General features: G+C 42.1%; 1 protein-coding gene across 2 annotated transcripts in view; it reads left to right on the top strand.

Annotated features, from left to right (window-relative positions):
• dnah7 (dynein, axonemal, heavy chain 7) overlaps positions 1–27,666 on the top strand; it is a 417,860-nt gene that overhangs the window by 305,260 nt on the left and 84,934 nt on the right. For both annotated transcript variants that reach the window (XM_087988680.1, XM_043692898.2), the window contains 3 exons: positions 10,049–10,175; positions 11,843–12,037; positions 15,990–16,082. In XM_087988680.1, coding sequence (XP_087844806.1) covers positions 10,049–10,175; positions 11,843–12,037; positions 15,990–16,082 — 415 coding nt within the window. The remainder of the gene's footprint in view (positions 1–10,048; positions 10,176–11,842; positions 12,038–15,989; positions 16,083–27,666) is intronic.

Here is a 27,666-nt window from a genome sequence, read left to right as displayed (position 1 = left end):
TTTACTAACGTCCAAGTAAACAACACCCATCACTTTGCCCTCATCAATCATCTTGGTTGCTTGCTCAAAAATCTGTCAAAATAGTGAAGATGATTTCCCTTGCACAAAACCATGCTGACTATCCCTAATCAGTCCATGCCTCTTCAAGTGCATGTAAATCCTAGCTTTCACCTCCAACAACTCACCCATCAGAGGTCTATAGTTACCAGGCTTGTCCTTACAACCCCTCCTTAAACAAGGGATAACATTAACCACTCTCTAGTCATCTGGCACCTTACTCTGAAAAATAGATGACACAAATATTTCTGCGAAGGGCCCTGCAATTTCCTCCCTAACTTCCCATAACATCCTGGGATATACTAGATCAGGTCCTAGCGATTTATATTTTCTAAGTCCAGCACTTCCTTTTCTGTGATGTAAACGGTTTTCAAAACATCAGTACTTATTTGTCTGAGTTCTCTAGCCTCCATTTCTTTCTCCATAGTAAATGCGATATATTCATTTAATATCGCCCCCATCTCCTGAGGTTCAATGTAAACATGACCTCTTTGATTTTTAAGGGGCCTAACTCTCTCTCTAGTTGCTCTCATGCTCTTAATGTATTTGTAGAATCTCTTTGGATTATCCTTAACCTTATCTGCCGAAGCTATTTCATATCTATTCTTTGCCCTCCTGATCTCTCTCTTAAAAATGTTCCTGCATACTTTACACTGTTCATTTGAACTAAGGTATCTATACCTAATAGATGATTTTTTATTCTAGATTAGAGCCTCAATATCTTTATTCATCCATTGTTCCTTAATCCTACCAGCTTTACCTTTCACTCTAACACAAACTCACATTATCACACTTTTGAAAGCCTCCCACTTATCAGATGTCCTTTTCCCTGCGAACAGTCTACTTCAATCAGTTTTTGAAAGTTCTTGTCTCATACCATTAAAATTTGCTTTACTTCAAGTAAAATCTTACTTTTATGGAAGCTTTGATAAAAGGCCAGTTAGACTCGAAACATCAGCTCTTTTCTCTCCTTACAGATGCTGCCAGACCTGCTGAGATTTTCCAGCATTTTCTCTTTTGGTTTCAGATTCCAGCATCTGCAGTAATTTGCTATTATCATTTGACAGTAGCCATACTTAGAGTAAAGATATAATTCCCTTACTCTATATTGTAAATGTGAACATTTTCTGTTTTTTGCAACACTATGTAAGTATTGATACATGGCACTAGATGTGGGCGGCACGGTGGCACAGTGGTTAGCACTGCTGCCTCGCAGCGCCAGAGACCCGGATTCAATTCCCGACTCAGGCGACTGACTGTGTGGAGTTTGCACGTTCTCCCCGTGTCTGCGTGGGTTTCCTCCGGGTGCTCCGGTTTCCTCCCACAGTCACAAAGATGTGCAGGTCAGGTGAATTGGCCATACTAAATTGCCCGTAGTGTTAGGTAAGGGGTAAATGTAGGGGTATGGGTGGGTTTCGCTTCGGCGGGTCGGTGTGGACTTGTTGGGCCGAAGGGCCTGTTTCCACACTGTAATCTAATCTAATCTAATCTAATGTAAATTTCCATTCACTGTTGAGATGGGAAGAGAGGGATGAAGTAGTGAAGTGGATAAAACGTCTTTGAATGGTACAGTAAAACCTCTGAACAGATGTGCATCCTCAACTGGTGGTAAGAGTGGATCTATTTAGAACAAAGAACAAAGGGTATTACAGCACAGGAAAAGGTCCGACAGTTCTCCAAGCCTGTGCTGATCCAAATCCTCTATCTAAACCTGTTGCCTATTTTTTAAGGATCTGTATCCCTCTGCTCCCCACCCAATTCATGTATCTGTCTACATTTTAAATGACGTTATCATGCCTGCCTCTACCACTTCCACTGGCAACATGTTCTAGGCACTCACCATCCTCTGCATAAAGAACTTTCCACACATATCTCCCTTAAACGTTTCCCTCTCACCTTGAATTCATTACCTCTAGTAATTGAGTCCCCCACTCTTGGAAAAAGCTTCTTGCTATCCACTCTGTCTATACCTCTCATGATTTCGTAGACCTCAATCAGGTCCTCCCTCAACCTCTGTCTTTCTAATGAAAATAATCCTAATCTACCCCACCTCTCTTCGTAGCTAGCACTCTCCATACACGGCAACATCGTTCATTGGCCAGAGTATTGAGTACAGGAGTTGGAAGGTCATGTTGCGACTGTACAGGACATTGGTTAGGCCACTGTTGGAATATTGTGTGCAATCCTGGTCTCCTTCCTATCGGAGAGATGTTGTGAAACTTGAAAAGGTTCAGGAAAGATTTACAAGGATGTTGCCAGGGTTGGAGGATTTGAACTATAGGGAGTGGCTGAACAGGCTGGGGCTGTTTTCCCTGGAGCATCGGAGGCTGAGGGGAGACCTTATAGAGGTTTACAAAATTATGAGGGGCATGGATAGGATAAATAGACAAAGTCTTTTCCCTGGGGTCGGGGAGTCCAGAACTAGAGGGCATAGGTTTAGGGTGAGAGGGGAAAGATATAAAAGAGACCTAAGAGGCAACTTTTTCATGCAGAAGCTGGTACGTGTATGGAATGAGCTGTCAGAGGATGTGGTGGAAGCTGGTACAATTGCAACATTGAAGAGGCATTTGGGTATATGAATAGGAAGGGTTTGGAGGGATATGGGCTGAGTGCTGACAGGTGGGACTAGATTGGGTTGGGATATCTGGTCGGCATGGACAGGTTGGACTAAAGGGTCTGTTTCCATGCTGTACATCTCTATGACTCTATGACAGAAACCTTCACTATCTGCTACTCAACCAATCTTAGTGTCATCTGCAAACTTGCTAATCAGCCAGCTATACCTTCCTCCAGATCATTTATATATATCACAAACAACAGTGGTCCCAGTACAGATCCCTGTGGAACACCACTGATCACAGTTCTCCATTTTGAGAAACTCCCTTCCACTATTGCTCTCTATATTCTGCTGACGAGCCAGTTCTCTATCCAATTAACTATTACACCCTGGACCCCATGTGATTTCACTTTCTCCATCAGCCTATTATGGGGAACCTTATCAAATGCCTTACTGAAGTCCATGTGTATGACATCTACAACCATTCCCTCATCAATCAAATTTGTCAATTCTTCAAAGAATTCTATTAAGTTGGTAAGACATAACCTCCCCTGCACAATACCTGGCCTATCACTGATAAGCCCATTTTCTTCCAAATGTAAATAGATCCTATCTCTCAGGATCTTCTCTAGCAGCTTCCCTATCACTGAGGTCAGGCTCACCAGTCTATAATTACCTGGATCATCCCTGCTACCCTTCTTAAACAAAGGCACAACATTAACAATTCTCCAGTCCTCTGCGACCTCACCCATGTCCCCATGCTGCAAAGATATCTGTTAAGGCCCCATCTATTTCCTCTGTCATGTCCCTCAGTAACCCGGGATAGATCCCATCCGGATCTGGGGACTTGTCCAGCTTAATGCCTTTTAGAATACCCAACAATTCCTCCCTCCTAATACCAACTTGACCTAGAGTAATCAAACATCTATCCCTAATTTCAACATATATCATGTCCCTCCGCACAGTGAATACCATGCAAAGTATTCATTAAGAATCTCACCCATTTTCTCTGACTCCACAGATAACTTTCCTCCTTTGTCCTTGACTGAGCCAACCTTTGCTGTAGTTACTTTCTTGCTCCTTATATACGAATAAAAGAGTTTGGGATTTTCCTTAACCCTGTTTGCTAAAGATATTTCCTGACCCTTTTTAGCCCTGTTAATTCCTAATTTCAGGTTCATCCTACTTTCCCAATATTCTTAGTCTGTTTTCAATCGCTTAGACCTTATGTATGCTTCCTTTTTCCTCTTAGCTGGTCTCACAATTTCACCTGTCATCCATGGTTCTCTAATCTTGCCATTTCTATCCCTCATTTTCACAGGGATATGTCTGTCCTGCACTGTAATCAGAGTAGAATAGTGTGATGCTGGAAAGGTAGACCCGGTCAGGCAACATTTGAGGAGCATAGGTTCTTCACCACGTTTTTCGATGAAGGGCTAATGCTCGAAACGTCGATTCTTCTGCTCCTCAGGTGCTGCCTAACTGGCTGTGCCTTTCCAGCACCACACTCTTTGTCTCTGATCTCCAGCATCTTCAGTGCTCATTTTCTCCCTACACTCTAATCAACCTCTTTATAAAAGCCTCCCACATATCAAATGTAGATTTACCTTCAAAAACTACTCCCAATTCACATTCCTCAGCTCCTGCTGAATTTAGCTATAATTGGCATTCCCCCAATTTAGCACTCTTCCTTTATGACCACTCTCATCTTTGTCCATGAGTATTCTAAAACTTATGGAATTGTGATCACTATTCCCAAAGTAATCCCCTACTTAATCTTTAGCCACCAGGCCAGGCTCATTCCCCAACACCAAGTCCAGTATGGCCCCTTCCCAGGTTGGACTATTTACATATCGCTCTATAAAAACTTCCTGAATGTTCCTTACAAATTCTGCTCCATCTAGACCTCTAACACTAAGTGAATCCCAGTCGATGTTGGGAAAATTAAAATCTCCCATCACCACTCCCACCTTGTTACTCCTATATCTTTCCATAATCTGTTTACATATTTGTACCTCTATCTCATGCTCACTGTTGGGAGACTTGTAGTATAGCCCCAACATTGTTACTGCACCCGTCCTTTTTCTGAGCTCTGCCCATATTGCCTCACTGTTGAGTCCTGCATTGTGCCCTTCTTCAGCACAGCTGTGATATCCTCTCTGACCAGTAATGCAACTCCTCCATCCCTTTTACCTCCCTCTCTATCGGACCTGAAGCATCTATTTCCTGGGATATTTAGTTGCCAATTATGCCCTTCCCTCAACCAAGTCTCAGTAATAGCAATAACATCATACTCCCAGGTACTAATCCAAGCCCTAAGTTCATTTGCCTTACCTACTACTTTTCTTTCATTAAAACAAATGCACCTCAGACCATCTAACCCTTTATGTTCATCATCTGCTCCCTGCCTACTCTTCCCCTTAGTCACGCTGACTGCATTATCTAGTTCCTTACAAGCTTTAGTTACTACCTCTTCACTGGCTACTAACCTCCTCATTTGGTTCTCATCCCCCTGCCATATTAGTTTAAACATTCCCAACTACATTAGCAAAAGCACCTCCGAGGACATTGGTTCTAGTCTGGCCCAGGTATAGACTGTCCAATTTGTAATAGTCCCATCTCCCCCAGAACCGGACCCAATATCCCAAAAATCTGAACCACTCCCTCCTGCATCATCCCTCAAGCCAGGCATTCATCCTGCCTATTCTTTCATTTCTACTCTGACGGAAATAACTAAAGTTCCATTATCCATTTGACAAATCCCTCCAATAATTTCTGGGTCCTCACCCTTTCGTCTTTTCCTTGACGTATATGAGCATTACCATTTTGGTTTTTGATCTTCCATGTATTTTTAGAAAGGCTACACCTCCATATATTTTATGGAGATATGTGCATTTATAGGCTGAAGTTAGTGGGTTCTCAAGGAGTGGGTTCGGAGAGAGTGCCCTTAGTTTAATGAGGCATATCTGACACCTTGCTACTGCTAGGGCATTTTGGCAGCTGTGGAATAAATCTTAAGCTTATGCTTCACTAAAGAAGCTCTTGTCTAGAGAAAGAGGAAGGCTTATGTGAGGATGAGGCATGAAGGCTCAGTTAGGGGACTTGAACTTTATAAGTTAGCTGGAAAAGATCTAAAGAGAGGGTTAAGAAGAGCCAGGAGGGGGCATGAGAAGTTGTTGGAGGATAGGAACAAGGAAAACACTAAGGCCTTCTATAGGTATATCAGAAATAAAAGAATGACTAGTGTAAGATTAGGGCCACTCAAATTCAGTATTGGAAAGTTGTGTGGAATCTGAGGACATGGGGAAGCACTTCATGAATACTATTCATCTTTATTTACATTGGAAAAGGGCAATGTTATTGAGAATATGGAGACACAGGCTACAAGACTGGATGGGATTGATATTGACAAAGAGGAGATTTTACCAATTTTGGAAGATTTGAAAATAGCTAAGACCCTGGGGCCAGATGGGATTTATCTTTGATACTCTGGGAAGCCAGGGAGGAGATTGCAGAGCCTTTGGCTTAGATCTGTAAGTCATCATTGTCAACAGGAGTAGTGCCAGAAGACTGGAGGATAGCAAATGTTGTTCCCCTGTTTAAGAAGGGGAGTCGGGACAATCCTGGTAATTATATGCCTGTGTGCTTTACTTCGGTTGTGGGTAGGGTGTTGGGAAAGATTATAAGAGATACAATTTATAATCAGCTGGAAAGGAATAATTTGATTAGGAATAGTCAACACGGTTTTGTGAAGGGTAAATCGTGACCCACGAACCTTACTGAGTTCCTTGAGAAGGTGACAAAACAGGTGGATGAAGGCAAGTCTGTTGCTGTGGTTTATATGGACTTCAGTAAGGCTTTTGATAAGGTTCCACATGGTAGACTATTGCAGAAAATAAGGAGTTTCGGGATTAAAGGGGATTTAGCAATTTGGATCAGAAATTGGCTAGCTGAAAGAAGACAGAGGCTTAGTGGTTGATGGTAAATGTTCAGCCTGGAACTCAGTTACCAGTGGTGTGCTGCAAAGATCTGGTTTGGGGCCACTGCTGTTTGTCATTTTTGTAATTGACCAGGAGGCGAGTGTAGAAGGATGCGTTAGTAAATTTGCAAATGACATTAAGATAGACAAAGTTGCGGATAGTGTTGAAAGATGTTATGGGTTACAGAGAGACATAGATGAGATGCAGAGCTGGGCTGAGAAGTGGCAAATGGAGTTTAATGTGGAAAAGCGTGAGGTAGTTCACTTTGGCAGAAGTAACAGGAATGCAGAGTACTGGGCTAATGGTAAAATTCTTGGCACTGTAGATGTACAGAGAGATCTCGGTGTCCAGGTGCATAAATGCCTAAAAGTTGCCACCAAGATTGATAGAGTTGTTAAGAAGGCATATGGTGTGTTGGCATCTATTGGTAGGAAGATTGGGTTTTGGAGCCACAAGGTCATGTTTCAGCTGTACAAGAGACTGGTAAGGCTGCACCTAGAGTATTGCGTGCAGTTCTGGTCGCCACATTATAGGAAGGATGTGGAAGTTTTGGAAAGGGTTCAGAGGAGATTTACAAAGATGTTGCCTGGTATGGATGGAAAGTCTTATGAGGAAAGGCTGTGGTAATTGATGCTGTTTTCATTGGAGAGAAGAAGGTTGAGAGGTGACTTAATTGAGATGTATAAGATAATCAAAGGATTAGATAGGGTGGACAATGAGAGCCTTTTTCCTCAGATGATGAAGGCTAACACGAGGGGACATAGCTTTAAATTGAGGGGTGATAGATTTAGGAGGAATATTAGGGGTAGTTTCTTAATTCAGAGTGTAGTAGGAGCGTGGAACAGTCTGCTTACAACAGTAGTAGACTCGCTGATGTTAAGGGCATTTAAACGGGCATTGGATGTACATATGGATAATAATGGAATGAGGTAGGTTAAATGGTCATCAGATTAATGGTGACGCAACATCGAGGGCCAAAGGGCCTGTACTGTGCTGTAAAGTTCTATGTTCTCTGTTCTAAATGTAGGTGGCTCCTTTTACATTCATTCATGGTAGGTGAGCTGGCTGGGTCAGCACTTATTGCCCATCTCTAGTTGCTCTTGAGAAGCTGGTGTGGTGAGCTGCCTTTTTGTACATTGCAGTCCATTTGGTGTAGGTAAACCCATAATGCCTTTGGGGAAGGAATTGACCCAATGACACTGAAGGAACACTGATAGATTTCCAAATCAGGATGGCGATTGCATTGGGGTGGAATATGAAGGTCATGGTCTTCCCATGTAGTCCTTCTAGATGGCAGTAGTCATAGATTTGGAAGGTGCTGTCAAAGGAGTCTTGGTGGATTCCTATCATGCACCCTGGAGATGTTACACACTTCAGCAATTGAGTATTGTGGGTGGAGAGTGTATGTTCCAATCTCGTTATAAAATCATTAATTCACTTTTTAAAATAAAGAACTATTCCAAAAAACAGTCAGTCAAAAACGCTATGGAGAAACATGAGCCATAATGGTAGCTCATTACCTGTTTGATGGTCAGTAAGGACTTCCTGAAATGAGAACGATTTCGAAGCTCCTTGGATGCTGCCTAAATGCTGAGCTCTTCCAGCACCACTAATCCAGAATCTGGTTTCCAGCATCTGCTGTCATTGTTTTTACTTCCTGAAATGGCTAAGGTGGTGTTGCCCCAAGCTTTCCAGCTTCTGAAGGGTCCTCTATTGTCCTGATAAAGTTCTGCCATAGGGTCTCATTACCATTCAGTGTTAGAGAATAAATAACAAGTAGAAATTGACTTGCATAGAAATAGTTAGCAATTATGTAGGATTTAGGGTGACGGTTTTAGCAAGTGAGAGAAATTTCTATATTTGCTTTCTGTGAGATGCCATCATCAACTAGTATGCAGTAACATCACAAAAATATAATTAGTTTAATACATTATTGGACTCCTTGCGAGTTTTTCACTGGCCTAAACACGTTTATGAAATTGTCAGCACAGCAACTTCTGTTTAAAAAATAAAGCTATCACATACAACTAGGCAGAAGTTTAAAACATATCTTAATCTTTATCCTGTGAAATAACCATTAAATGGTAACTTATATTTTCAAATAAAAATATTCTCTCTAAAATGACATCTGAATTTTGCAAGGGAAATAAGGGAAGCGATATGTCTTGTCATGAAATTAGTCATTGCCCACAATGAAAATGAAAATGTCCTGTCTTGAATATAAACATAAATTTGAAATAAATTGCAGAGGAACATTATTTGATAGATTTCTAAGATTTAAAACAAAATCAAGTTCTAGCAGTAGACCTTTCTCTATTATAAAATTAGCTTGCAAACTCTGAACATCTTTGAAAGATTTGCTGCATTTTATATGAACTGACATGCAGACTTGTGTGATACTTCACCCGGGTAAGGTGCTGGAAATTGAGCCCTGCTATTACTGGACTTGTCAAAAAAGCTAAAGTTGTCAAAATAAAGTGACAAAATTCCTGAATATATCTAACTTCCAGACCTAGGTTGATAGCATGGGCTATGTTTGTACTTAGTAAGATTTGCTGTTTATTTCAAGTGATTAGATTCCAGCTACAGATAAACAGTGATAAACCATCAGCATATAACTCTATAAATTAAAAACTTTTATCACCCTATAAACACTTCCTTACCCGCATTCAGACAGACAAACAAATGAATAGGAAAAAATAGGATCTGGGCACGCAAAAAGTGGGAGACTGGAGTGGTTTCTACTAACGGATCAAGGAAATGATCCTTGTACTGGTCAGAATGTTGCTTTTTTATTGTCTTTCTTTGGATGTTTCCACTGGTTTTCAAGAGACACAGGTGGCTGATTAGTTTATAAAAGGTGTCTGACTTAGCAGTTAAGTGTCACAGTTTACAACAACTGCTGAAGTAAAGATGAACTAGTTTTCTTCAGATTTAAAATGGCTTTTTACTGCAGAGGGCAGAGCTTCTGTGCTGTTGGGATCAAAACATTTCTCTACCTCATTCCACCTCCTAGTTGTTCAGTTACCTGAGAACTAATCACAAGGTCATTGGCAGGCAAAAGGCTTTTGTCATCAATAATTAATCAGTTGTCCATTGACCATTCAATGTCTTGTTACCGTCCAGCTGCATCTGGATACAGAACCCTTTGGTTTCAATTTGTTTGCAACCACTTCAATTACTGCTTTTTCAACAGCTATTTACACACTGCTTGCCTTAAGTGTCAGGCCAGTTGCTTTTCAGAACATGCGTCATTCTTTAAACAATAGTTCTTTTACAATTCAACCCACAATTTTAAAACACTAAAATAAAAAGGCAATCTTTATACATGATGGAAATTTTTGATTTTTCATATGACATTAAGCAGATAACCTATGAAAATAACACTAGCTTGTTTATAGTTGCATTTTTAAATATATCTTTTAATCTTTAATTTATTTTTCAACATTTGCAGGTTGATGATTCTACAAAAGTATTTTACTTATTCATTGTATGTGAATGTGTGCCGATCACTCTTTGAAAAGGACAAGCTGCTGTTTTCATTTTGCTTGACAATAAATCTACTAAGGCATGAAGGACTGGTCAGTTTCTTACTTTTGTATAGTCCCTGTTATATAAGAAAATTATATTTAGGAACACAGGGAAAATTATGGATTATGGCAATAATGTAAATGTTTTCTTTTAATCAGTATTCCTGTAAGACATTATTATAACTTATGTACAGTTATTTTTTAAAAAGTTTATTTTGCTATAGTCTTACAGAAGCTTTCATTCCTCCCTAGAATATGGCATTGCTTTTGTAAATCATTTAGCTTGTAGCAAATTCCACTTTTTGGCCTGAGTTGAAAAGTAATAAATGAAATCTGTTTAAAGGGGGAATCACCGTGAACTTCCATAATAAGAACAAACATGAGTGAAGGTAGCTAAAAACATAAAGTTTGAAATTTTGTGGAATTTTTCAGTGTAATTACAGTTCAACAGCGTTGCCCAAGATAAGTAGGCATATATTAGGTAAATGAAAATTATGATTATACTGGAATTTTCTGGAACATTTACTCTGATTCTGTGATTTATCTGCTGAAACTCTCAGTCATTTGTTCACATAGCTGCAACCTCATGCAAAAGTTCAGTGCATGTCAGTTTCGTGCATTTATGTCAATAATGTGATAATATTGATGTTTGCTAATTCGAGGAATTCCTAGTAAAAGTTTTAGCTGACTAGATTAGACCATATTGAATTTTTGATATTGAAAGTGAAACAATCTTTCCTCCATTTTAAAAGAAAGTGTGCTGTTGGAATGGCATCTCATAAATTAAATATAAAACCCTAATTTTGATTCCTTCATTATGTGTGATCTATCATTTGTATGTTGCACATTTGCCACTTTTGACACACTGAAACTGTCATTAAAGCTCAGTAACATTGACATTAGTGATCAGGGAAGCCTGCTATGAATCTTTCAGAATGTAACGACTTGTACACCAAACTACATCATGCTTTGAGACACACGTAGATAAACATGGCAGTCCCAAGTAATCTATCATAATTCAATGTGGGTTACAATGCAAAGGAGCACACACACAATGCCAGGTTCATTACATTTCTGATTTTTTTTCTGAAACAGGCTGCCATATTATATTATATTTTTATCCCTGGAGTGCCTGAATTGTGCAGGGATGAGATAAATGACTTGTTGTCCCTTGACAACAATACAGTACCCCATATTAAACCTTTGCCCTATTTGATGCCATTTCCTTCCATCCATTCCCTCGATACCTCATTGCCTATCAAGAATAACATCCAGTTCATGATTGGCAGCCAGTAGCCAGTTGACACTCAACATTGTTCATGATGAATCTGGAATGGGTGTAATGCAGTGGCCTTGAACCATTAGAAAATAAATTCACTTGGATTTCATATGATCAACTTAAGTGTCATCAGGCACACACTACACCTTGATTCTATTGTAATAAGCCCTGCATGACATTTTAATTGAACAAGCCCAGTACAAAATTAAAATAGTGCAATTCATTATGTTATTAATAACTTACTGATGATGTTTATTAGTTTATAAGCACAAATAGACATTTAACATTCCAAAGTAAAGGAAATCCAGACTTCCAATGACAAGGTTTAGATCTTATTAAAAGTTCAAACTGAAGCAATGTTTTCCCTTGAGTTGTGCTTATTTATCATTTATTAATTAGATTATATAGATAATCTGATTTTTAATGCTTTTCCTTTCAGATTGATGATGAGGAATGGACATTTTTGCTGACTGGTGGAATTGGCTTAGATAACCCTTATGAGAAACCATGTGACTGGCTTCCGACAAAAGCTTGGGACGAGTTTTGCCGTCTTGATGAGATTAAAGCATTTGCAGGCATCCGGAAGGAATTTGTGCTTCTGTTAGATGGATGGAAATCTGTATATGACAGCTTGGTAGGTTGGGAATTTGTGGCAAGAAAAATGAGATTTTTCAAATTTAATACATTCCCTTTCAAGGTTATTTAATCAGAATATTGATTATTTAGCTTGTACAGAGTGATGGAGTTACTCATGCTGAAATGTTGGTACTTGTCAAAGTATAGAGGATATACAAAACAACTGACTGCAATTTTTTCTTACGAATGACAGCTCCTTAATGCACTGTGCAACATTACTTACCATCAGGCATTTAGTTCAAAACATGACACAAACCTTTGAGTAGCACAGTTGTTTTGTGAAAAATGACAAAGCATTCAGGCTGTACAATCTTAGGCTTGATATTTAACTTGTCAAATAATATGAAACATGCACATGATTACAGACTGCCACAGTACAGGTATATAAATTGTGTAACTATTAAAAGTCTCTCAGGGGCTGTCCATTAGTTGTTCCTAATTCATATATGCTTGAAGTTGTTTCAAATGGGTGCAAAATAAACACGTCTTTCCTTTTGTATTTACAATGCTGATCTCTTCTTTTCATAAACTTAGTTAGATTTTGTATAAGAGTGGTTTGCAACCTTGCTGTATTGTTGCTTTGTCCATCACGTATTTAGTCAAACTTTTATGTACCTGGCTAAATAAGTACATAAAATTTACTTAACCAACTGAGTTTTTTCATGTTTTCAGCATCTGCAGTGATTAGTTATTGTAGACAGATTCTTATCCTTATTTTTGTAAGGGTGATTTAATCTCAGAAATTTCTAATTGATATGAATATTAACATACTAAAACCAGGAAACTGTATCTGAGCAAGAATAACAGGCAATGCTGAATGCATTTAACAGGTTAGGCAACATTAGTCTGAATCTGATCTAAATTTTAGATACCTGTTTCAGTCTGGAATATAATTCCTATTTGCCTGCATGCCCTAGCATTAATTGAGAGTCTGATAAATTGCCAGTTTTAGATAGGTTCCATAAACTGTATAATAGCTTCGTTTGATGTTGCTCAAAGTTTTCAGTAAATTGTCTCTAATTTAATCGTCTGAATGTGTCAGTTAGCAGTGAAGGAAGGTTTTTATTATGCATTGTTGTGTAAGACAATTTATTGGCTCTGCATTGCAATTCATGGTGTTTAGAAATACTACTCCACACACAATGTCCATCACAGGGATTGTGAAATGTGTGAGCAAGCAACAGCTCATCTCTTCAACAAATTCAACTGAAGAATCCTCACTGAGGCAGGAAGAGTGCAAAATCAATCTGCATGACATTTATATTTTCTAGTCATGTTGCACAGGTCTGCCTGCAGATAAGTATTCAGGAGGCCCTGGTAGCTGCTTCCCATATAGCCCACAAGGTCAACTTGCATGGCGTACACAGGTGCATTCTATCCTTGTGCTAGAATTTGCTGAACATACATGATCATGACATCACAAATACCAGCAGCTGACGCAACATCAGGATTTCAAAATTGGTCACCAAATGCATTGCTGACTGGCCAGCATTTATTGCCCATCCCTCGTCCTTGAGAAGGTGTAGTGAACTGCTGCTTTGAACCGCTGTAGTCCACATGCTGTAGGTTGATCCACAATGTCTTCAGGAAGGGAATTCCAGGCTTTTGATCTGGTGACACTGAAGGAACAGCGATATATTTCCAAGTCAGGATGGTGAGTGTCTGGGAGGGAACTTGCATCTTGTAGATAGTACACACTGCTACCATATTGCTGCTGCTGAACATTGGTGGTGGAGGGATTAGATGCTTGTGGATGAGGTGCCAATCAAGTGGACTGCTTTTTCCAGGATGGTGTCAAGCTTCTTGAAGGTTGCTGGAACTGGACCCATCCAGGTTAGCTGCTCATTACAGTATTCCTAGCCTCTGACCTGCTCCTGTTCCCATTTAGTTTATGCAGTAATGACATTCAAGGATCTTGACAGCAGGGGATTCAGTAATTGTGAGAGAATTGAATGTCAATAGGTGGTGGTTATATAGTCTCCTGTTGGGACTGGTCAGTGCCAAGCATTTGTGTGGCATGAATGTTACTTATCACTTGTCAGCTCAAACCTGGATATTGTCCAGATCTTTTTGCATTTGAATATGTTCTGCTTCAATACCTGAGGAGTCATGAACAGTGCTGAATATTATGCAATCATCATCAGCAAACATCCCCACTTCTGACCTTATGATGGATGGCAAGTCATTGATGAGGGGGTTGAAGATGATTGGGCCTAAGACAATACCCTGAGGAACTCCTGCAGAAATGTTCTGGAGCAAAGATGACTGACCTCCAACAACCACAGTGGAGAGTTTGGCTCCTGATATCCATTGATTCCAGTTTTGCTAGGACTCTTTGATGCCACACTTAGTCAGATGCACTTTGATGTCAAGGGATGTTACTCTTTTCTCATCTCTGGAATTCAGCTCTTTTGTCCATGTTTGAACCAAGGCTGTAATGATATCAGGAGCTGGGTGGCCCTGGCGGAACCCAAACTGGATATCACTGCACAGGTTTTTGCTGAGCAGGTGCTGCTTGATCGCACTGTTGATGACACCTTCCATCCCTTTATTGATTCCCTTTATTGACTCCTGAAATAACAAGAGCTAAGAAGAATGATGTGCCCTATAATAGGCTACTTCAAGCTACTTAGTATATTGCAGGTGAGGTGCTATTAGCTTGTTTTCTGGTGAAGTTTACGGACTGGTGTGTTTAATTGCTGAAGCAATTCGGACATTTTTGCTGACTGCATAAAAGCAGAAAATTACTTTGTGTATGTATGAGGAAAGTAGTTGCAGTATGAGATAAGCAGCATGTTGAAAGGAGGCATAGAGAGAAGTCTCCCTGAGGAGGAGAGTGAATGAGGGCTATCCATTGAAGCCACTAACTAGAAAGTGTTTTCCAGAAGCACGACTCTTAATCTGTGATAAACTGGAAGTAGAGGCTCAGGAGGCTTTGCTTCTAAGAGGTACTGATATAGTTGGATCACTGTGACATGCTGTCTAAGTCAGGTGGAGGATAGCCTCTCTGTGATTGCAAAGATCGCCCTCACTCCTTTTCCTAAGCTATAGGATCCTTCAAAGTAAAAGCTGATGACATTGAAAATATGCTGCAGTTTACCATCCACAGATGTATTGGAGAGGTGACAAGGGATGTCAACAATAGGAGGTGAACTTCATCTTCCTATTCCTGAGGAGGAAAGACTGGGTTTAAATAACTAAGTGCATTCTCTGGGATGGTGGACTTCTGGAACACACATGTAAATCTCTATCCACCACCATGACAACTTTAACCAGAAGGGATCTCTCTAAATGTATAGCTAATGTACAAGGGTTTCCATGTTTGTGATTTCTCCTTAATCTTGCAATTATGAGAGTGTATCATCACCTTTGGAATCCAAAGTTCACTTCAGGAGGAGAAAGAAGAAGAGGAGATGGAAGCCAATGCTGAAAGTGTTTTCCTACAAAGAAAATTTTCAGAATAGACCAAATGAGGGGCATTGAAGGGGAATGATATAATAAACACTGTCTTTGAGAGACAAGACAACTTATGCACTCATTGTACGGAATACATAATTTCTTTGACGCAATCCAGAAGAGGGGTGGTGGGACTAATTGGTGTGTATTTGCAAAATAACACGTTCAAGAATTTTCAGGAGGCAAGGAAGATTGAAGATCAAGGTAGAAACTTGCAAGGTCAGGTTAATAGTGGAACAACGAGTTTGTTTGGGATAAAGTAGTGTCCAGGGAGAAAAAAACCATACTGAGGAATAGCTGAGATGGGGGAACATTGATGTTTTAGTTGGAATAAGGATATCAAATATATTTATTGAAATCAGTGGTTTCAAATTTAATGTGGTTAAAAATCTAACCTTTTACAGTTCTTAGTACAAAGTATTATCTGTACTATCATTTTTAAAATATTTTGTATGTATTTTCCAATAATTTTTCAATTTTCCTGCTGTTTTCAGGAGCCATACCGAGAGGTATTTCCTGGCCGATGGGCCGAAGGTCTTAGAAGCTTCCAGAAGATGCTTGTAATTCGCTGCCTGAGGCCTGACAAGGTTTAAATGTCAATTTTCTTCACAGCTTAAACCATGTAGTTAACATCTACAACTTATTAACAGAAGCGTATAGTCTTGAAATGACTTAGAAGACATAAAAACGAGAAGTAAAATAGACTTTAGACACAATAAACAAAGAGATATCAACAATATTTTTAGGTAAAGACAAAATAACCTCATTTTTATAAACAGGATTTTTAACTTTATTATTGATGAAAATGTATCACGAGATAAACATTTGCTAATTGTTGCATATTTTTAAAAAGCCAGTTCTAGAATAAGTTCATTTTGTGCACATGATGAAGTGGTCTTTCTGTATTAGTGGTGCTGGAAGAGCACAGCAGTTCAAGCAGCATCCGAGGAGCAGTAAAATCGACGTTTCAGGCAAAAGCCCTTCATCAGGAATAAAGGCAGAGAGCCTGAAGGGTGGAGAGATAAGTGAGAGGAGGATGGGGGGGGGGGGGAGAAAGTAGCATAGAGTACAATAGGTGAGTGGGGGAGGGGGTGAAAGTGATATGTCGGGGGGGGGGAGGGTGGAGTGGATAGGTGGAAAAGAAGATAGGCAGGTAGGACAAGTCATGGGGACAGTGCTGAGCTGGAAGTTTGGAACTGGGGTGAGGTGGGGGAAGGGGAAATGAGGGAACTGTTGAAGTCCACATTGATGCCTGGGGTTGAAGTGTTTCGAGGCGGAAGATGAGGCGTTCTTCCTCCAGGCGTCTGGTGGTGAGGGAGCAGCGGTGAGTGAGGCCCAGGACCTCCATGTACTTGGCAGAGTGGGAGGGGGAGTTGAAATGTTGGGCCACAGGCTGGTGTGGTTGATTGTTGCGGGTGTCCCGGAGATATTCCCTAAAGCGCTCTGCTAGGAGGCGTCCAGTCTCCCCAATGTAGAGGAGACCGCATCGGGAGCAACGGATACAATAAATAATATTGGTGGATGTGCAGGTAAAACTTTGATAGATGTGGAAGGCTCCTTTAGGGCCTTGGATGGAAGTGCGGGAGGAGATGTGGGCGCAGGTTTTACAGTTCCTGCGGTGGCAGGGGAAGGTGCCAGGATGGGAGGGTGGGTTGTTGGGGGTGTGGACCTGACCAGGTAGTCACAGAGGGAACGGTCTTTGCGGAAGGCGGAAAGGGGTGGAGAGGGAAATATATCCCTGGTGGTGGGGTCTGTTTGGAGGTGGCAGAAATGTCGGTGGATGATTTGGTTTATGCGAAGGTTGGTAGGGTGGAAGGTGAACACCAGGGGAGTTCTGTCCTTGTTACGTTTGGAGGGGTGGGGTCTGAGGGCGGAGGTGTGCGATGTGGACGAGATGCGTTGTAGGGCATCTTTAACCACGTGGGAAGGGAAGTTGTGGTCTCTAAAGAAGGAGGCCATCTGGTGTGTTCTGTGGTGGAACTGGTCCTCCTGGGAGCAGATACAGCGGAGGCGGACTTGTCCTACCTGCCTATCTTCTTTTCCACCTATCCACTCCACCCTCACCCCCCCCCGACCTATCACCTTCATCCCCTCCCCCACTCACCTATTGTACTCTATGCTACTTTCTCCCCACCCCCACCCTCCTCTCACTTATCTCTCCACCCTTCAGGCTCACTGCCTGTATTCCTGATGAAGGGCTTTTGCCCGAAACGTCGATTTTACTGCTCCTCGGATGCTGCCTGAACTGCTGTACTCTTCCAGCACCACTAATCCAGAATCTGGTTTCCAGCATCTGCAGTCATTGTTTTTACCTTTTACAAAGTGGTCTTTCTGTGAACTCCATTTGACTCTCGGGCAGAATTTTCCCATTTTCTGTTGGAGTGATAAATGAAATTCATTGGTCCGTCATAGCTCACAGTGATTTTTGTGTCACAAGCTTCTGCTCGTCACCTTGTGAATTATGCAGGAGAAAGTGAGGACTGCAGATGCTGGAGATCAGAGCTGAAAAATGTGTTGCTGGAAAAGCACAGCAGGTCAGGCAGCACGGAAGGAGCAGGAGAATCGACGTTTCGGCATAAGCCCTTCTTCAGGAATCATGTGAATTATGCAACCAGGCTATCAGATACCTTGCTTTGGGGTATTGCATGCCTGGAGACATGGAAGTGTTTGCCACTTTCATGACATTAACATGTCTTTGGTGCTGTATTTAAAGCCCTGCTGCACACCTATTCAGACACTGCAGGCCACTGTCTGAATAGGTGTGCAGCACCTCATTATGAGGCTTGAGCCTCAACATTCAACATAAGGCTCAGAGGAAAAGAAAGCTCGGTCTCTGATTTGCAGACTCGGACTTGGACATTTTGGCGGACTTTTCCAATGGGCTGCTACATGGAGCCACATCACTAGACCTGGCCAGCCTAGACATAAAGTGCAACCCAGGTCAGTGTTTTGTTATGGATGAAAAGGAATGGAGGAAGAAGATCAATAATCTGCCCTCTGCGCCTCTTGCTAACACCACTCTCACAGGACCACTGCTCACTTTAATTCTGCCATTGCATATACCTCTCACCAAAGCTCATGGTCTACAATTCTTTGTATTCCATGAGTTGTGTGCATTCAATACCTGTCAACTACTTCTTGCTGCCAAGCTACTAACTGTTTTTGTCCTCTGCACTTCCTAATCACTAACTGGAAACACCTCACCACTTCTCCTATTTGTGCATCACCATTAATTGCTCTTCCATCCATTTCCAACATATTCAAATTTCTGTCATAATTCTATTAGATTTAAAATAGTGATGGAAAAGGATAGACCAGATCTAAAAGTTGAAGAACTAAATTGGAGCAAGGTCAATTTTGATGGTATTAGGCAAGAACTTTCAAAATCTGATTGGGGGCATGTGTTCGCAGGTAAAGGGATGGCACGAAAATGGGAAGCCTTCAGAAATAAGATAACGAGAATCCAGAGAAAGTATATTCCTGTCAGGGTGAAAGGCAAGGCTGGTAGGTACAGGGAATGCTGGATGACTAAAGAAATTGAGATTCGGAGATGCCGGTGTTGGACTGGGGTGTACAAAGTTAAAAATCACACAACACCAGGTTATAGTCCAACAGGTTTAATTGGAAGCACACTAGCTTTCGGAGCGGCGCTCCTTCATCAGATGATTGTGGAGGCTCGATCGTAACACAGAATTTATAGCAAACATTTGCAGTGTGATGTAACTGAAATTATACATTGAAGAATTGATTGTCTGATAAGCCTTTCATCTGTTAGAATACAGTGATAGTTTCACTTCTTTCATGTGTAAATCACAAAACCCTTTTTTTTAAAGTTGCATTCTCAGTTAACTGTTAACAATGGTGATAGCTAGATAATATGTTGAAGGTGTTAGCCCCCTGTGTTCTCTGTCTATGACCTGATGTTTAGATTGATTCCAATCTAAAAAGTGAAATAACAGAGTTTTACATAAATTCATGCAGTTTTTGAGCTCAGAGTTCGACATGAATCTATGTGGTTTTTGAGCAAAGTGCAATGTAACTCTGAAAGTACCAAAAAAATTCACTACACACAATACATATGTGTGCATGTGGGTCTTTGTCTGTCTGTCTGTGTGTCTGTCTGGGGTGGGGGTTGTGAGTGTGAGAAAGTGTGTATGTGTGTATGTGTGTGTGTGTATCTGTGTCCGTGTGCATGTGAGAGTGTGTGTGTGTGTGTGTAGGAATATCTGTGTGTGTGTGTGTGTAGTGCAATGGTGATCACCTTCCACATAGCATCTTGAAACCTATTGTACAGGGGATCCCCAGCTTCTGTCGCGACACTACGGATTTCTTACAGAAACTCAGCACCCATGGACCAGTCGAACCAGGAACATTCCTCGTCACAATGGATGTTTCCGCACTCTACACCAGCATGCCCCACAATGACGGCATCGCGGCAACAGCCTCAGTACTCAACACCAACAACTGCCAGTCTCCAAACACCATCCTACAACTCATCCGCTTTATCCTCGATCACAACGTCTTCACCTTTGACAACCAATTCTTCATCCAGACATACGGAACAGCCCTGGGGACCAAATTTGCACCCCAATATGCCAACATTTTAATGCACAGATTCGAACAAGATTTCTTCTCTGTGCAGGATCTCCAACCAACATTGTACACCAGGTACATTGATGACATTTTCTTCCTCTGGACCCATGGCGAGGAGTCACTGATAAAACTACACAGTGACATCAACAATTTTCATCCCACCATCAAACTCACCATGGACTACTCTCGACTGTCTGTCTCATTCTTGGACACGTGTGTCTCCATCAAGGATAGACACCTCAGCACCATACTCTACTGCAAACCCACAGACAACCTCACAATGCTACACTTCTCCAGCTTCCACCCAAAACATATTAAAACAGCCATTCCCTATGGACAAGCCCTACGGATACACCAGATCTGCTCAGATGAGGAGGAACGTGACAGACACCTGGAAGTACTCAAGGATGCCCTCACAAGAACGGGGTACAATGTTCAACTCATCGACCGCCAGTTCCGACGTGCCACAGCAAGGAACCGTAATGACCTCCTCAGGAGACAGACACGGGCTGCATTTGACAGGGTACCCTTCGTTGTTCAGTACTTCCCAGGGGCTGAAAAATTACGCCATGTTCTTCGTGACCTGCAACACATTATCAATGGAGATGAGCACTTCAGCAAGACCTTCCCCACACCTCCACTACTTGCCTTTAAACAACCGCCAAACCTCAAACAGATCATTGTTCGTAGCAAACTGCCCAGCTTTCAGGACAACTCCATACAACCCTGTCACGGTGGACGCTGCAAGACGTGTCAGATTGTGGACATCGATACCACTATTACGCGTGGGGACACCTCCCACCGTGTACATGGCAGGTACTCATGTGACTCAGCCAACGTTGTCTATCTTATACATTGCAGGCAAGGATGCCCAGAGGCATGGTACATTGGGGAAACCGAGCAAAGGCTACGACAACGGATGAATGGGCACCGCAGAACAATCAACAGACAGGAGGGTTCCCTCCCAGTTGGGGAACACTTCAGTGGTCCAGGACATTCAGCCTCGGACCTTCGGGTGACCATCCTCCAAGGTGGACTTCGGGACAGGCAGCAGAGGAAAGTGGCTCAGCAGAGGCTGATAGCTAAGTTCGGTACCCATAGGGAGGGCCTCAACTGGGACCTTGTGTTCATGTCACACTACAGGTTACCACCATAGCACTATACACACACACACACAGATATTCCTACACACACACAAACTCTCACATGCACACGGACACAGATATACACACACACACACACACTTTCTCACACTCACAACCCCCACCCCAGACAGACACACAGACAGACAGACAAAGACCCACATGCACACATATATATTGTGTGTAGTGAATTTTTTTGGTACTTTCAGAGTTACATTGCACTTTGCTCAAAAACCACATAGATTCATGTCGAACTCTGAGCTCAAAAACTGCATGAATTTATGTAAAACTCTGTTATTTCACTTTTTAGATTGGAATCAATCTAAACATCAGGTCATAGACAGAGAACACAGGGGGCTAACACCTTCAACATATTATCTAGCTATCACCATTGTTAACAGCTAACCTGAGAATGCAACTTTAAAAAAAAGGGTTTTGTGATTTACACATGAAAGAAGTGAAACTATCACTGTATTCTAACAGATGAAAGGCTTAACAGACAATCAATTCTTCAATGTATAATTTCAGTTACATCACACTGCAAACGTTTGCTATAAATTCTGTGTTACGATCGAGTCTCCACAATCACCTGATGAAGGAGCGTCGCTCCGAAAGCTAGTGTGCTTCCAATTAAACCTGTTGGACTATAACCTGGTGTTGTGTGATTTTTAAAGAAATTGAGGGTTTGGTTAAGAAAAAGAAGGCAGCATAGGTCAGGTATAGACAGGATAGATCGAGTGAATCCTTAGAAGAGGAAAAAGGAAGTAGGAGTATACTTAAGAGGGAAATCAGGAGGGCAAAAAGGGGACATGAGATAGCTTTGGCAAATAGAGTTAAGGAGAATTCAAAGGGTTTTTACAAATACATTAAGGACAAAACGGTAACTAGGGAGAGATTAGGCCCCCTCAGAGATCAGCAAGGCAGTCTTTGTGTGGACCCACATAAAATGGGGGAGATACTAAACGAGTATTTTGCATCAGTATTTACTGTGGCAAAGGATATGGAAGATATGGACTGTAGGGAAATAGATGGTGACATCTTGCAAAATTTCCATATTATAGAGGAGGAAGTGCTGGATGTCTTGCAACGCATAAAGGTGAATAAATCCCCAGGAGCTGATCAGGTGTACCCCAGAACTCTGTGGGAAGCTAGAGAAGTGATTGCTGGGCCTCTTGCTGAGATATTTGTATCATCGATAGTCACAGGTGAGGTGCCGAAAGACTGGAGGTTGGCAACGTGGTGCCATTGTTTAAGAAGGGCGGTAAGGACAAGCCAGGGAACTATAGACCAGTGAGCCTGACCTCAGTTGTGGGCAAGTTGTTGGAGGGAATTCTGAGGGACACGATGTACATGTATTTGGAAAGGCAAGGACTGATTAGGGATTGTCAACATGGCTTTGTGCGTGGGAAATCATGTCTCACAACTTGATTCAGTTTTTTGAAGAAGTAACAAAAAAGTTTGATGAGGGCAGAGCAGTAGATGAGATCTACAGTGGAAACGTGATGGGCGGGCACTATTTCGTTCGGATAATCGATTATTCGGAAAATCAATTTCCTCTGGGGCTCAGAGTTTTAAAGTCTGCTCCGTGTTCAGGAGACTGCAGCAGCACACAGCGCACGAGACCCCGCCCCCAAACCCATTCCAACCCCTCCCCTCCGCCCCCAACTCGTCCCCTGCCCCCAACCTGGTCCAACCCCCGCCCCCCCGCCCTTGCACCCAACCCCATCTCCTGCCTCAACCAGGTCCAAACCCGCCCATCCCCCGGCCCAACCCAGTCCAAATCCGCTCCCCTGTCCCCAACCTGCCCAACCCCATCTTCGGCCCCCAACCTGATCCAAATCTGCACCCGCCCCCAACCTGGTCCAAACCCCACCCCCTGTCCCCACACCCCAGCTCAAAGCGTGCCCGCCCCCACCACCAACACAGCCCCCTGCTACCCCCTGCTCCATTCACCCCTGGCCCCTTTCCGGTGCATCCGAACTGCACATCAACAATAAGACTGCTGCTACTACTGTCATTGTGGGGTAAGTCTCCAAATAGTGCGCACACACACACACATGCAACTTTTTACTGCAACGTTTTGACAGGTTCCATGTTTGCCTTGCACAGGACAATGTTGGAGAGATTATTCCTGGGAAGTGGGGGTGGGTGGGGGGTTTAGGGTACACCCCCCTCTAGAACGCCAGTGAAAGTGTGGGGAGAGAGAGAGGGCGAGAGGTCAGTCATTTGGAGACAGTGCCTGTTTAATCACTGTAAACAAAAAACGCGGTCAGTGTTGGAAACACATCTTTGATGTAATGTTTGTATCGGAACATCGAGATCTCATTCAGAAGGGCTTATGCCCGAAACGTCGATTCTCCTGCTCCTTTGATGTTGCCTGACCTGCTTCGCTTTTCCAGCAACACATTTTTAAGATTTGACAAGGTTCCCCATGGAGACTGGTTAGCAAGATTAGATCTCACGGAATACGGGAAGAACTAGCCATTTGGATACAGAACTGGCTCAAAGGTAGAAGACAGAGGATGGTGGTGGAGGGTTGTTTTTCAGGCTGAAGGCCTGTGACCAGTGGAGTGCCACAAGGATTGGTGTTGGGTCCTTTACTTTTTGTCATTTACATAAATGATTTGGATGCGAGCATAAGAGGTACAGTTAATAAGTTTGCAGGTGACACCAAAATTGGAGGTGTAGTGGACAGCGAAGAGGGTTACCTCAGATTACAACAGGATCTTGACTAGTTGAGCCAATGGGCTAAGAAGTGGCAGATGGAGTTTAATTCAGATAAATGCGAGGAGCTGCATTTTGGGAAAGCAAATCTTAGCAGGACTTATAGACTTAAAGGTCCTAGGGAGTGTTGCTGAACAAAGAGACCTTGGAGTGCAGGTTCATAGCTCCTTAAAAGTGGAGTTGCTGGTAGATAGGATAGTGAAGAAGGTGTTTGGTATGCTTTCCTTTATTGGTCAGAGTATTGAGTCCAGGAGTTGGGAGGTCATGTTGCGACTGTACAGGACATTGGTTACGCCACTGTTGGAATATTGCATGTAATTCTGGTCTCCTTCCTATCGGAAAGATGTTGTGAAACTTGAAAGGGTTCAGAAAAGATTTCCAAGGATGTTGCCAGGGTTGGAGGATTTGAGTTATAGGAAGAGGCTGAACAGGCTGGGGCTGTTGTCCCTGAAACCTTATAGAGGCTTACAAAATTATGAGGGGCATGGATATGGTAAATGGACAAAGTCTTTTCCCTGGGGTCAGGGAGTCCAGAACTAGAGGGCATAGGTTTAGGGTGAGAGGGGAAACATATAAAAGAGACCTAAGAGGCAACTTTTTCACACAGAGGGTGGTAAAGGTATGGAATGAGCTGCCAGAGGAAATGGTGCAGTCTGGTACAATTGCAACATTTAAGAGGCATTTGGATGGGTATATGAATAGGAAAGGTTTGGAGGGATATGGGCTGGGTGCTGGCAGGTGGGACTAGATTGGGTTAGGATATCTGGTCGGCATGGACAGGTTGGACCAAAGGGTCTGTTTCCATGCTGTACATCTCTATTACTCTATGACGCTCATCTCAATGGACAAATAAAATTGGCCCACAACTGAGCCTGAGGTCCGAGACCATATTTGGAGGCGGGGGTGGGGGATGCTTTGTTGGACATCAGGCTCTTCATTTTCAGAAATGAGAGAATTCTGGATTTAGATGGAGAAGAAACTATCCATTCAGGTGGAGTTGGAGAGACCTCAATGGACAACCAACGAAGTATGCTTCATTGCACTGTGCTGTGCTGTGCTTCATTCCACCAGTACTAATCTATTGTTAATCTGCACAATCTCAATCTACTGGCTATCATAAGAGATTTTGGCACACATAATTTTATATTGAAAGTGGGATCACCCAAAGATATAAACCTTACAATCACAGGGATAATGAGACATCTATTCAGTGAAACAAAAGGTCAAGGACTACAAAAATAAAAAATTCACATATCCTTGTAGTAAGTGAGGGCTGCTTGCATATTATATTGAACGATTGAACGATTAAATAAAGTCCAAGTCCAGCTCATTCAACCTAGAAGTAGGTTTCAGTTAGATTATTTTGATGATGCATTACTCTGGCATTGATGGTCACATATAATTTGAACATTGGTGAAGTGGAAGCTTTTTCTGTTGACCATCTCTGCAGGTGGTTGATATAGTGCTATCGTAGCGACATGCGTACAGTCGATAGTGCACTATGCCCCAGGCCAGTGATTATGGAGAATCCCATTGTCCGAGCTGCTTTACTCTGCACCACAGGGGAGTAATATGAGAATCTGTGCCTGTGAAAAATGACATCAGTATCATCCAGGATACACTTAAAGATTGAGAATTAGGAGATTTGATGCAGGTCCTGAGTTTTTTTCTAGAATGAAATTCTGGCATAAAAATTCAGGATCACTGTGACCCCCTGATGGGCATCAGGATGAAATGCATGGAGACTTCCCAAGGAGGCCTTAGCTCCTTTTGGAACCATAATATTACTGTATGTTACTTTATCTAATTATACATTACACAAACAAAGTTTTAATGCCACATGTGGTATAAAACTTTGCCATTAAACCACCAGTACAGTCCCCAAACCACAGCAGAAGAAAAGTTTGTTTTGATGTAACAGACCAGGTCCTTTCATCCTGTGTACAGTATAAGTGGTCATGTTTGCTTGAGGCCCTCACTTTAAATGTACATTCTTAGACAATGCAAATGAAGTGCAAATTGAAAATATTTACTCAATCAGTGGTGGTATGAATTTTCCAACGAATTTTTGCCCATTCTGTATGTGAAATCAATCATTTTGTCTGGTTGTTGCGCAGTTGACTTTTTGTCTGTCTTGCTAAGGTTCAGCTTTGTTTCTGTGTGAGTGAGTTACCTGCTCTGCCTGTATTAAAGAAATTTTCCTTCACCCTTTATGCTTTCCTTTGTATTACTGTCCTTGTGGCTCTCATGACCTTTCAGCACCTCCCGCTGCCCCGGCCCTCCAATTCTATTGAAGCCTTTTACATAACTATTAATGTCTTCACTTAACCCCCCCAGAGGCCATGACTTTAGAAATTCCCATGACCCTTTTTGGCAAGAGTTTCTGTGACCTATTTGATATACTCCCTATCTCCAACTTCCAGAGCTCTCAATCTCCTCTAATTCACAGAGGCCCTTTCACCCGACTATCTATAATTTCCCCATATCACCATTACTGTTACCTCAGCAACCCTGCACAAATAGGTCCCAGATTTGAATTGCTTACTTTCCGCAGGACAACATAGACTACCCTGTAAGACGTCAACCATTATTAACCAAATCTCAAGGACAGACAGTGGTCCACCTCAGATTGATTTGGCAGTACAGCTCCAACTGACTATGGCCCATTTGCTGGACCAATGTCTCAACAGCATCCAGTCCCTGGATTGTTTTCACAACTTGTGGGGTGAACCTGGCACAACCCCAGATACAGAAGGACATAGACCCCGGAACTCGAGCAGAATTAAGTACCTGATAGACTATTGCCATCTACTAGATTTGAATAGGACAATCCACTTGACTGACTGCAGTGGTACCCCTTCAATTACCATATTTCCCTTTAGTGCACCAAAAGCTGCTCCCCTTTGACTTTCATGAATAGTCATTTTCTTGTAATATATTTACTCAGTAAAATGCAGGCACACACTGCAGTCTGACATTGATGTAGCCCAAAGCTGCACATGCTATGTGATACATTGATTTTTCAGTGCTCTCCATTATCAAGACTGCCTTTCTTTCTGCGCCAAATAGCAATACAAGCCATAGAGGTTGGCAGTCTGTAGCTGAACATTAAAGATCCTGTATGCTAAGAAAGTGGTGTGACTCACAAAGAGGCTGGCAGCCAGCAAATCAGTGTTGCACTCAGTAAATGTGCATCTAAAGAGCAATGTGAAGCTCACAGACTCCAAGGTAAAATGAATGAGCACTAAGCAAAGAAGCTAAAACCTGTTAGAAGCACTCTATGCAGATACATTAGATCTGTGTCCCTGCATGCAAAGCCACCTAATGCACATACACAATCCTTTATCCAAAATCCTTGGGGCTAGCTGGTTTTCGCAGTTTGGAATTCAGAATTTTTAAGTGACAGTTTAATGATGAAATGTAAAAATTCATACCAAACAACAGATGCACCTGTGAGTACTAAGAGTGCTGAGACAGAATTGATGTCTGCCAGTACTGGGCCACGCCACCACATCACATCTGAGTGATGTGGGCCAAGAGGGTGTGGTTTGCACTCCAAACTACCTTGTTAGAGAGAAAAATACTTCATGAAATAAACTACGGATTTTGGAACTTTTTGGATAAAGGATTGTACCTGTATAATTACACAAGTCCCAGGTGTCCCAGAGTTCCAAAGTATTGAAAGGCTGCGGGCCTGGCTGCAAGGCTTGGT

This window comes from Chiloscyllium plagiosum, unplaced genomic scaffold (genome assembly GCF_037043375.1).
Source record: "Chiloscyllium plagiosum isolate Xiang-an unplaced genomic scaffold, Cpla_swu_hap1 HiC_scaffold_7, whole genome shotgun sequence".
Taxonomy (NCBI): domain Eukaryota; kingdom Metazoa; phylum Chordata; class Chondrichthyes; order Orectolobiformes; family Hemiscylliidae; genus Chiloscyllium; species Chiloscyllium plagiosum.
This window is presented reverse-complemented; position numbering and strand designations above follow the sequence as displayed.